The sequence below is a fragment of the Monodon monoceros genome, unplaced genomic scaffold (assembly GCF_005190385.1).
Source record: "Monodon monoceros isolate NGI ecotype Baffin Bay Population unplaced genomic scaffold, NGI_Narwhal_1 Super_Scaffold_9, whole genome shotgun sequence".
Classification (NCBI taxonomy): Eukaryota; Metazoa; Chordata; class Mammalia; order Artiodactyla; family Monodontidae; genus Monodon; species Monodon monoceros.
In genome coordinates this window covers 49,200,602-49,212,145 of record NW_021703786.1, presented here as the reverse complement: position 1 = coordinate 49,212,145, position 11,544 = coordinate 49,200,602, and the positions used below count along the sequence as shown (strand labels likewise).

The 11,544-nt window shown below is 44.5% G+C and overlaps 1 protein-coding gene across 2 annotated transcripts in view; it reads right to left on the bottom strand.

The window, feature by feature from the left end:
- The window catches only part of NCBP3 (nuclear cap binding subunit 3), a 29,448-nt gene extending 20,951 nt beyond the window's left edge, over positions 1-8,497 (bottom strand). For both annotated transcript variants that reach the window (XM_029213353.1, XM_029213355.1), the window contains exons 1-3: positions 8,315-8,497; positions 6,285-6,350; positions 4,248-4,353 (exon numbers count right to left, since the gene is read on the bottom strand). In XM_029213353.1, coding sequence (XP_029069186.1) covers positions 4,248-4,353; positions 6,285-6,350; positions 8,315-8,497 — 355 coding nt within the window. The remainder of the gene's footprint in view (positions 1-4,247; positions 4,354-6,284; positions 6,351-8,314) is intronic.
- Between the last annotated feature and the right edge of the window lie 3,047 nt (positions 8,498-11,544).

Sequence of the window (11,544 nt, the reverse complement as noted above, 5' to 3'; positions counted from 1 at the left end):
TGGTGTGGGGGTGGGGGCAATGGTGGGTTTTTTTTTCCCCAGGTGTTTGGAGCAACGTTGCTTTGGGGAAAAGGGCAGAACTGCTGATCTATTTTGCTGTACTGCTAAAGGGCAGTAGAATAGCTATCATTAAGTAAGAACTAAAACCCAAGATAGGTGACAAGAAGGGCTTTAGAAATAGTTTTAATAGATTTAAGTCTTCTAATCTAGAATTACGCCCCACTGTACTAACCAAAACACAAAGCAGTGATTTCAGAATTAGGCAGTAATCTCTAAAAAGTTGCAGGGAAGGAACGAGGTACCTTAAAGCCTTGAGAAGGACTAATTCTGTACTGATTTTCAGAAAAGAGGAAAAGAGAAATTCCCAAACGATGCAAAAGATTGTCATTCTCTGAAATTTTTAAAAAATAGCTTATCGGACAGAATCTCTGATCCCTTAAGAAACTAAGTCTTTCCCATAGGAAACGACATGAGTTCACTAAGAAGCAAGCCAGCTAACCTCATTTCTTTTTTGATTGGATTAGCAGGCCAAGAAATTCAAAGAATACCACAGACATGTTCTATCTCAAGTTTATTAAGGCATGTAATCTAGTTCCCCACGACAATAAAATGATAGGTGGGCCTGATAATAGAATAAGACTATAATTCACGGATCTGTGTGTCATGGCATGATACGGGATTATCCTGTTTGACATTTACCAACAACTGGAAAAAGATGCAGAAGCCATGCATAACAAAGTGAGGAGTGCAGCTAAAATGCTGAAAGGCAGAGTCAAGATGAAAATTAACTCCGTAAGCTGAAATGGAGTCTTGAAATCAAGATATAATTTAATAGGGATAAATAAAAAGGCAACTTTTTAAAATGTCTCAAGTACAAGATGAGAAAGACTGTTTTGATAGGTGCAATTCCTGAGGGAAAGAACTGGTGCTTTGGTTGACTAGAAGATGACTACTATGAAATGGCTGGGACAGAAACCGTGGTCAGAGTCCTGCCATGCATTGCACGAATCCAACCAAATCTGGAATCTGCACCTCATCTGATGAAGGACATTTAGAAACTGGGAAGGGTCTATAGGAGGGAGACCAGAAAGTCATGCTGCATAAGAAAGTTTAGGGAATGGGCTGTCCATTCCTTCACCTGAAGAGTTACTGTGTGAATGAGGAAAGGACTTAATGTTGTTCTAAGAGTTACACAGTAACTAAGAGACAGAAATTACTAGAAAGCAATTTTTGTTCAACATGAAGAAGTATCCAAAAACAAGACCGTGGGGACTTCCCTGGAGGTCCAGTGATTAAGACTATGCGCTTCCATTGCAGAGGGCACAGATCCGATCCCTGGTTGGGGAACTAAAATCTCACATGCCACAGGGTGCGGCCAAAAAAAAAAAAAAAAAAAGAAAGAAAGAAAGATAAATAAATAAACAGTATGCATGCCTTAATTAAAACAAAAAGACTGACTGCTTCATAAATAGTTCTCATGCCACCACTAGGAAATGTTCAGGCAGAGGCCAAAGGACCACGGGGAACTTTGCCCAAAGGCCTGCAGCACTGGGCAGGAGGTGGGATCCAGATGACCTCTAAGGTCCTTTCCAACCATGAGAGCTTTGATCTTGGAGATAAAGAGAAGCTGCTTGACACTGTCACTCAAAAGTAGCGAGTTACTCTTGATGAGGACTGGTCTAGTGCAGCGCATCCCAAACCACATCCCTGAAGCTGGCAGAGAGATTAGGAACACAGGCTTCAGTCAGACCAGCCTTCGAATCCCAGCCTTGCTACTTACTACCTGTGGGACCTTGAGCAAGTTTCTCAACCTCTCAGCACCTTACTTTCCTCACCAGTAAAACAGAAATGATAAATACGTTCCCTGCAACAGGGTTGTTGGAAGATAAGCTAACCACATAGCAGAGTGATTGGCACATAGTAAGCATTTATCAAACGGTGTATTTTATTACTGTTGATATTAATAAGAAGAAATAACTTGACACCTACTGTGGCTGCAGGAATCAAGATGCTTATTCCAATGTCCCCATTCTCCCAAGAGGCTGGACCACTTAGATGACTGTTTGGAAGATGGAGAATGCCAGATAATAATAATAACTAACATTTACTATATGCCAGACACCACTCTAAGAATCATAACATTTTGTCAGAGCCTCCCAACCACCCTATAAGAACGTTAACCTGCCTTTCCAGATGAGGAAACTGAGGTTCTTAGAGGCTAAACAACTTACCTAAGGTCAAAGAGCTAGAAAGTGACAAGTCAGGGTTTGAATACAGGCAGTCAGACTTCAGAACCCACGCTCTTAACCACAACACCAGTGGTTCTCAATCCTGACTGCACATTAGAATTACCTGAGGAGATATAAAAATAATAACTATCTCTGAGATCTATCCAAACCCATTCCCCCACTCTAATTTAAATTGATCTGGGAAAGGCAGCAGGGTTCTCTGGAGTTCAAGAACACACTCCAAAACCATGCTGCTTCCTGGATCAAAAAACAGGTTGTAATGAGCAACTGACATTCCAGGCAGATCTATTGTTTTTAAGAAAATCTTTAAAACCATGAGATCGGGATTACTTTTCAAAAAAACATTTTTTTTAAATTAAAATTTAACCCCGAAAGTGATCATTTTCAGGAAGGTATCCTATTCCCATTTTACAACAAGGAAAGTGAGACCTAAAAAGGTTCACTAACTCGCCCGCATTCACTAAGGAACTGAGACTAGATCCCAGGAGGGCTCAGCACTCTAAAGAGCCCCAACACAGGTGGGAAGAGAGGCTGAAGTGGGTAATTAGGGATGCTTCACAGAGGCAGTGACATCTGAAACGAAAAAGCATGGGACAAGGAGGGGCAAATCAACAGAGTGACAGGCATGAGCAAGGTCAGAAGCAAGATGTCACAAGGACTGCTCACGGGACTAGAAGGAAACAGGGGGGCTTTCAAGGTGGAGCTGTAAGAAAGGCCTCCGACACCTGCCTGGGTCTAGACCGTGCAGGCACATGAATGCCTATGCCTTCACAGGACTTTTTCTGAAACAAAAAAATCCACTCAAGCAGATGCCTGGATGCCTGGTCTGCAAGGGAAGCAAGGTCGTATTTCCAAACTGAACTCATTATGCAGAAAAAAGGAGTAAAGCAGCATCCAGAGTTGAGCTCTGCATCCGAGCTACTCTGTCCACTGGCACGGAATGAGGTTTGGGTCTCTGGTGTCATATCACATATTGTAAGGCAACAGAGCAAAGTAGTTAAGAGCAAGGCTTTAGAGTCAGATAAACCTGGGTTTATCTGGTTTATCAGGTTCTAACCCTGACTCTACTTTTACTAGCTGTGTAAACCTGGGCATTTATTTAACTTCTTTGGGCCTGTTTCCTTTGTAAAATAGGGATAAAAATACATTCCTCATGGGGTTGTTGTGAGAAATGAGTACGAAACAAATATGTAACCCGCTAATTAACACAGTGCCTGGTAAGAGAGCAAGTTCCCAATAGTCGCTATTCTTTCATTCATTCAACATGTTTTTATCAAACAAGCAAGCCTAGAGAAACTCACACAGCAGAGCACAGACCTTTAACATACATTCAGAAGGCTGCCTATTAAGCCCTTCACAAATCCCAAATTTGCAAATACAACAGAGGGCGGTCATTTGCATTTATGGAATAATAAACATGACTGTGAACTCACTAAAAGGGTAATAATAATTTTCCCCTCTATAAATTGCTTTCGAAAATTGGGGTAGATTACTAGATATGATAATTCAGGGTGAATTTCAGGAAGCATGATACTTACCCTAACAAAACACAAAAATAAAATAAGATCACAACCCTATATCAACCGAAGTATTAATGGTATCCCCCCGACCAATCTGACTCCCCTAAAAGACAGTCTCACTGTGATACACTCCCACTATATTTAAAGGCAAAGAAAAGTTAACACTTCTATGTTAAAAGCAGAAAATGAGTCCACAGAAGCACAGTTCTAATCTCAGCTCTGCCTCCAACTAGGTGACGTTCTCTGGGGCTTCTCAGAGAAGACAATCTCCTTCTTCCCAGCTCTGACATCTGAGAGACAGCTAATGCAGCTCAACTTTAACAGGTCACCTCAGAAATGGGGAATTCACCAGTTCCTTCCTTTGGCAGTATCTGGATGAGGGCTGGACATGCAAGGCAAGGCCAGAAGCATGAGGCCCTGGCAGGGAAAAGTCATTCTCTGGGAGAATGTGGAAAAATTCCCCCCGAACACCCTGTACCTTTCTTCATCATGTCTCGGTCCAAGGCTACATTTCTTTGGGCAAGATTTACTTCTGAGCGAAAATGGAAGCGCTTAGCTCGCTGTTCTTTCTTTTCAATTGCTTCCTAGAAGGTATAGAAAAAGCCAAAGAAGTGAAACATGGAAGAGGAAAGTTAAATCACAAACACAAAATGATGCATCAGTGACAAGTAACTTAGAAGAAATAAGCAACATTGTGCCTTTAATAATTTTTGCAAAGAACTAGATATTCACAGTCAATGACTGGGAGGGTATACACTAATAGTGCTATAATTTGTAATAATCTCTACAACGATTCATTGCCTATCGCTGTATCTGGGACACAGTAGGAATTCAATGAATATTTGTTGATTCAGTGAGTAATGAATAATGGTTTGACATTTATTATTAGAAATCATGTAAACAAATTGTAACTAAACAATCTTAACATTCCAATCTTTCAGGTGCAGAAACTGAGGCACAAAGAAAGTTAAAAGGTTTGCTGGAGGCACTTCAGCTAATAAGGGGCAGATCTTCTGATCTCAGTGCTATTTCTAGAAGCCCCCCCACCACCCCCATTTCACAAGGTCTGTGTGCATGGTAATCACACCTATCACATTACGTCTGCCTGAGCAGTCCACTCCCTAAAGCTTTTTCTGCATTTGAAAATAACATTGAAGCAAAGAAACTCTCTCCTCTATTCTAAACTTGTGCCCACGGAATTGCCAGTTTTCATCTATAAGTGACAAGAAGCATTGATGCTCTCTAAAAAACAAAACAATCAGTTTCCTAAATTTTTTTCCCAAGAGGTAAAATAAATCCAGGTCCAACTGTGGGTTTCTGATAGCTTTTAGGAAGCTTCACTAATTGTATATTGACTTTGCCACACTAATTGAAGGTCTGACTATAGAAAGCTTGTGGGGATTGGTAAAGCAGCAACAATTCTGTTATTTCCCAATAGTTATGCTAATTTTCTTCACTTAAGTTTTCCCAGTGGAAACAACTAATCTACCTTCCTTTAGTAAGACTGAAGTACCAATTCTTGGCTACCACCCTTTCCCCCACATATTTGTTTCATATAATGGTAAACGGTGTGGGCTTAAGAAGAGTCCTGTATACTTCTTTTTCAATTACAAAAAGGAAACATCTTCACTTTATTCTATTTTCTTGTCAAAAAAGATGATCAGTTCCTTCTTTTGGCCTTTAAGCAATCAGAGATTGAGACCCAGATAAAACACAAAAAAGTTAGCATGACATACTTATTTTTATTTTTGCTTTCACACATCCAATATAGTAACACAGTATTATTTATTCAGAATTGTAACTTAAACTCTCTTCGAAACTTAACTGCACACATTAAAATCAGAAACAATGTTTAAGCTGAATATCATCAGCAATTAAAGCAACAAATAAGTATCAACTGTTTATTGTAAAGAAAATAATATGTTTCGTTCTGTGAAGAGTTACAGTGAAGCTGGTAATCTAGTAACAGCAATCACTAGATAAAAGGCAATACTCCCAGGTACTGGGAATAATTCAGTCCACTTGGCCTTCAAAGTTTAGCCACACACACACATTCAGGAAATCGTATTTTTCTTGGCCTCAACCAGTGAGGAATAAAGACGTTTACTAAGGGCTTACTATGTGCAAGGCACTTTCACGTTTTGCTTCATTTAAAGTGGAAACAAAAATAAATAAATAAATAAATAAAGTGGAAACAGTTTACACATTTTTAAAGAATGGACAGCATAAAAAAAGCACTCCAGCGCAGAACTTTTTCTTGGACGTGGTTAATTACAGGCATCCGGGTACAGTGATTACATCTTCTCATGGATTCAACAACACACAAACGCTCTCTGAATGTTCTCAGGGTGCATGAAGCCATCACGGTATAACACAAAATTTAAACCTAAAAAAAAGTTTCAATCCAACAACAAAAGAAAAAAGGAGGTAAAGAGTAATTGCTGTTCTCCTAGAGATTCGTTCATTAAGTTCACCTGCTTCTCAAAATGAATAAATTAATCATGGTCTGTCTTACCTTGGAGGTGACATCGATTCCAGTGATGAAGCTGCCAGCCTTGTTTTCATATCTTCTGCTTGTGTCCTAACAAGAAGGGGATGGGTGAGAATTGCTAACGAGCAACCGACGACAAGCACATGATAAACAACAGCCTGACAACCCATTCCTTCTGGAGGGTCGTTCTTTTCAGCAATCCTTCCCCCGCCCCGACAACCTCATATTATGGGGAAGCCTGTCCCAGTGGCTCCATGTAGCCATCAACTACTATACCAGGAAGGCTTTTCTAGGCCTATCCACAACCTAAAGTAATTCCATCTACTGAAGGTATCCGTGTAAATGAAAATCTAAAGGCGTTCATGAAAAATATCCAAGGTGAGGCACGGTCACTTATCTCCCCAACCCAGACTGGACAAATTCATTGTGCCAGGCCACCAGATGGAGCACAAGTCTTCACCAAAATGCAGAAAGTCAGGACTCACCTCGACCTTCTGGGGAAAACACAGCACAGTGCAATGAAAATAGGATGGGATTTGGAAGCCTGGGGACTCAAATCACAGCTCTGACGTTCACTGATTACATGACGCTGTACAATTCCTTTGGCCTCTCTGGGCCTAGGTTTCCTCTGTGGTATCCGCCTACCTTTCTGACCCCTTTTAACTGCTCTCCCACTTGTGCTACAGAACTTTACCTTTCTCCAACAAAACAATCTTGTGCCCATCTCAGAGCCTCTGCACTTACTGTTGCCCCTGCTGGGAACGCTCTCTTCCAAATCTTCACATGGACGGCTCCTTTTTGTCACCTAGGGTTCAGCTTAAATTTCACCATCTCAGAGGACTTTGCTGACCATCCTATGCCATTCTGCTTCCTGCTCTGCACACCCTCCCTGCCCTCTGCACACTTCCATCCCATTAACATGCTTTATTCTCTCCACAGCACTCACCACTAACGTAAATTATTAGTTTACTTGTGTCCCCCCAACTGGAACATAAACTCCAGGACACAGTCTGGTCTTGATCTTGGTCAAGTGCCTAGGACTGTGGCTGGCACTAAGTGGGGGACGCAATAAGTACATGTTGAACTGAAGGAATGAAGGGATGATAACACCTACTTCACAACCTCAGTGATATTTTAAATGATATAATGTAGTAAATGGTAAAATGCCACTATGTTAGTTGTTGTTGCCAGAGTCACTATAATTTACTGTCTTTAGTGCTCTTACCTTTTTTTTAAAAAATCTTTTTCCATAATCTTAATTTAAAAGCAAGACTAGCAGACATGTGCTAAAAAGTAGTCCATGTTAGGTGAGAAATTAAGTACATGAGAGAAGCCATGCAGGCCTGAGACCAGCCCTAAGAACCGGACACAAGACCACCAAACCAAAAGCAAAAACACCTCTCAGCATCCCCATTGTGATAAAAGAGGGACCAAGGACCACTGCTGGTTCACTGATGTTTTGTTTTCATTAAGGGTGAGATGCTGGAGCCACGGTGTAACAGCGGAGCCGCGCGGGGACAAGATGACCCTCAAGTCACAACAGAAACACAGAGTTTCTGCAGCTGACAAGCCCAGCTCTCCCAAGGGAAACCGCGAGTGCTATGTTTAACAGACACCAGCTCCACCGGAGTAGGACCCACAAAGAGACCGGGATGCCCGCGCCACTCGACAGTTCTTTCTGGGCCGCTCCTGGTTCTGTTCCCGCCCGGGGCTCGCCCTTTATCTCAAGCCCCCAGATAAGCCCAACCCCTCCTCATTCACACTCTTGCACAGACTGACTCCGAGGGGCAGCGAAGGGGGTGTCCTCAACTACCCCCCAGCTCTTCCCCACCTCCTCCAGCCCCCTCAACACCCATTTCCGGGCGCCCCAGCGTCCTTTCTCTCGCTGCCCGTCTCTGCTCAAGCCTGGCGCCCCCGCCCCCCGGGCGCTCGCCCCCCTCATCCCTTCCCCAGACTTCCCCCAGCCCCGGCCACCTCCCCTTCCGGCCCCCACCGGCGCGGGACACTCGCTCAGCGACCTCCTCCTCGCCCTCGCCCCCGCCCCCCGCCCGTACCGGGATCAGTTCCTTTAGCGAGCGCCGAACCGGCACGACCTCCAGCTCGCCCTCCTCCACCTCCATGGGCTCCGGCTCGCCGCGGTCCAAACCTGACTCAGCTTCAGGCGACGGGGGCCCCAAGGCCGGCCCCGCCGGGACCTCCGCCTTCACCGACACTCGCAGGCCCCGTACGGCCGCCATCGCCGCCCGCCGGCCGCACCACTGAGAGCTCGCCCCGCACACCGCGGGCTAGAGCGCCACTGCCACAGGCCACAGAGCAGCCGCTACCTAGAGCGTCGCCTGCTGCGGCTAGAAGGCTCTCTTCAGCGCCGACGCCCTCTGGCGGTGGGAGGAACCCTGGACGGCTGGAGCGGGATCTGGTGAAGAGGAGGCGGGACCGAGTGGGAACGGAGGCAGGGCCTGCTGGAGGGCCACCCCCCTGCGGGGCCTGGAGCAGTTCGCTACAGTCTGGGCTTAGAAAATAGCTACACCTTGAGCAGTAAACTTGTAATCAAAGCTAATTTTACTGAATTATCATTACCTGCCAGTGACTGTTCCAAGCGCTTGAATCCTTACAACAACCCAATGAAGTTTCTACTTTTACTATCCCCATTTCACATTTGAGGAAACTGAGGCATTGAAATTTACCCAAGGTGACAGGCTATTTAAAGGACAAAATCCGGATGTGAGCCTTAGCAACCAGAATGAGCCTTGGTCTGTCACTTCTGGGCAAGTCTGTGGGTTTACAATGCACTTGCCTTAACAACCTTTGTCTCAAGTCTCCCAATAGTTGGCCCATTTTACATACCGCAAAATTGAGACTCCAAGAGGGTAGTGAGCTTGAACGCTAATTTCGTGTCTCCCAAGGGCTCGGTTTACTGAAGACTTCTGAGCATGGTTTCTTGCGGACATTTCTAACAAGAACCTGGTTGGTAGAGAGGGAGTGTCCTCTAGGCTTCCAGAGGGCGCCACTGGTCAGTTTTTGCTTTGAGTCCTGATTTTGCACCTTCCTCCCTGTGTTACCTTGGGCTAGTTCTGACCCCTTTCTGGTCCTGTCTTCCCATCTGAGGAGGGTGGAGGTGGGATCCTAGGGTCTCCAAGGCCTTACCAGCTCTGACAATGGAGAAGCAAATAATTATAAACCAAGGGAGAACATGATCAATATCAGGCACACCTGGGTCTCAAGCTGGCTGGCTCCGCCCCTTACACCACATGTGACCTTGGGCAAGCTACTTACCCTTTGGAATTTCAATTTCTTCATCAGTAAAATGGGTCATTACCCACCATGGGAGGTTGTGAGGCTTAAATGAGATAATTATATGTAGATACAGGATCAGACAGAAGGGGTACAGTACATCATAGTTTTTTGTTTGGTTGGTTGGTTTTGCTTTTTTTTAAATATGGTCTAAAACACAGAGCAAACACGAGATGGAGCTCTTTAGAGGGCTAGTTTTCCTTGATGAAAGGGACACAGTAGTTACAAGATTGGGTTAAATGTATGGAATGCACTTGCATGAATTTTAAAGAACATTTCAAAGAAAGTTTGTACTTAGCTGGCCAGCTTTGGGCCACAGTCACAGACCACGCCATTACATGTATTCCATAGGCCTGAGGGGGTGGGGCATGGGGAGAGGAGGAAGCAATCCCTCCTCAGCTATGGACATCAAGAGGCCAGCAGAGAAGGTTGCGCAGGCCCCTCTCCCTGCAGGGTAAGAGCCTCGAGGACTCAGGCATTGCAATTCAGCACAGTTTAGAGGAGAACCAGCTCCCTGGGGGACCTCTGGCCGGCATGAGAATCAGGAATCCAGGGCAAGCCAGGGCATCCAGCAAACACCAGGGGTCCTAGACTCCTGTCAGAAAAGCCCTTGTTGCCTGTACCTTTCTGTTCACCTAACTCACCCCCACCGCCCCTTCCTTTCCTTAGTGCAGCCTGCTGAGGTGAGGTCACAACACTAGTAGCAGCAAAGAACAATTTTCAAAAAAGTTAAAAAACATGACTCCCAAATATTAAATGAACACGTCAAAGCTTTTAATCCTCATTAATGAATGAGGACATCAGTAAGATTTTATAAATTTATTTATTTATGTATTTATTTTTGGCTGCATTGGGTCTTTTTTTAAAGTAAATTTATTTATTTTATTTATTTTATTTTTTGGCTGTGTTGTGTCTTCCTTGCTGCACGCGGGCTTTTCTCTGGATGCAGCGAGCAGGGGCTACTCTTCATTGTGGTACACAGGCTTCTCATTGCGGTGGCTTCTCTTGTTGCAGAGCACGGGCTCTAGCCGCGCGGGCTTCAGTAATTGTGGCACACAGGCTCTGTAGTCGTGGCTCACGGGCTCTAGAGCACAGGCTCAGTAGTTGTGGCACACGGGCTTAGTTGCTCCGCAGCATGTGGGATCTTCCCAGACCAGGGCTCGAACCCGTGTCTCCTGCATTGGCGGGCGGATTCTTAACCACTGCGCAACCAGGGAGGCCCTGCATTGGGTCTTCATTGCTGTGCGCGGGCTTTCTCTAGTTGCGGCGAGCAGGAGCTACTCTTCATTGCGGCATGCGGGCTTCTCATTGCGGTGGCTCCTCTTACTGTGGAGCACGTGCGGGCTCAGTAGTTGTGGCTCACAGGCTCTAGAGCGCAGGCTCAGCAGTTGTGGCACACCTTCCCGGACCAGGGCTCGAACCCATGTCTCCTGTATTGGCAGGCGGATTCCCAACCACTGCATCACCAGGGAAGTCCCCAGGAAGATATTAAGACTAGCTCAAAAGAGAATTTGAGCATGAATACCAAGTTGGTCAATCAAAGGAATATTGAAATGAATTTAACCACAGAGGTTAATGCTCTGCAAGGCAAGAAACTGTAACCTTTGGGGTTCCCTTTTCTACCAGACAGAAAAAATTTGCATTACTATTGGACAAGAATTATTTACTCAAAAGAAATAAATTTAAAAAAAGAATGATTTGCTCATTGTGAATTTTCTATATATTAACTTCTGCTCTTACAGAGTTGCAAAATACCCTAATCAATAGTAAATCGGAAGTCAAGCCAGGGTACCCTTCCCTAGAGAATGAGATGATCCCAGGTGGAACAGGCATGTTAGAGAGCAGCCGGCACTACACTGAAACAACATCAGTGTGCCTATTTTTCCTGTTCCTTTTTCTTATTTCCAATGTCTGGATAATTTTCTATTCATAGAAGTAACCGGGAGAGTGGGATACTGAGACAGACTGGAGAGTTTCATAAAAGAAGTGATCA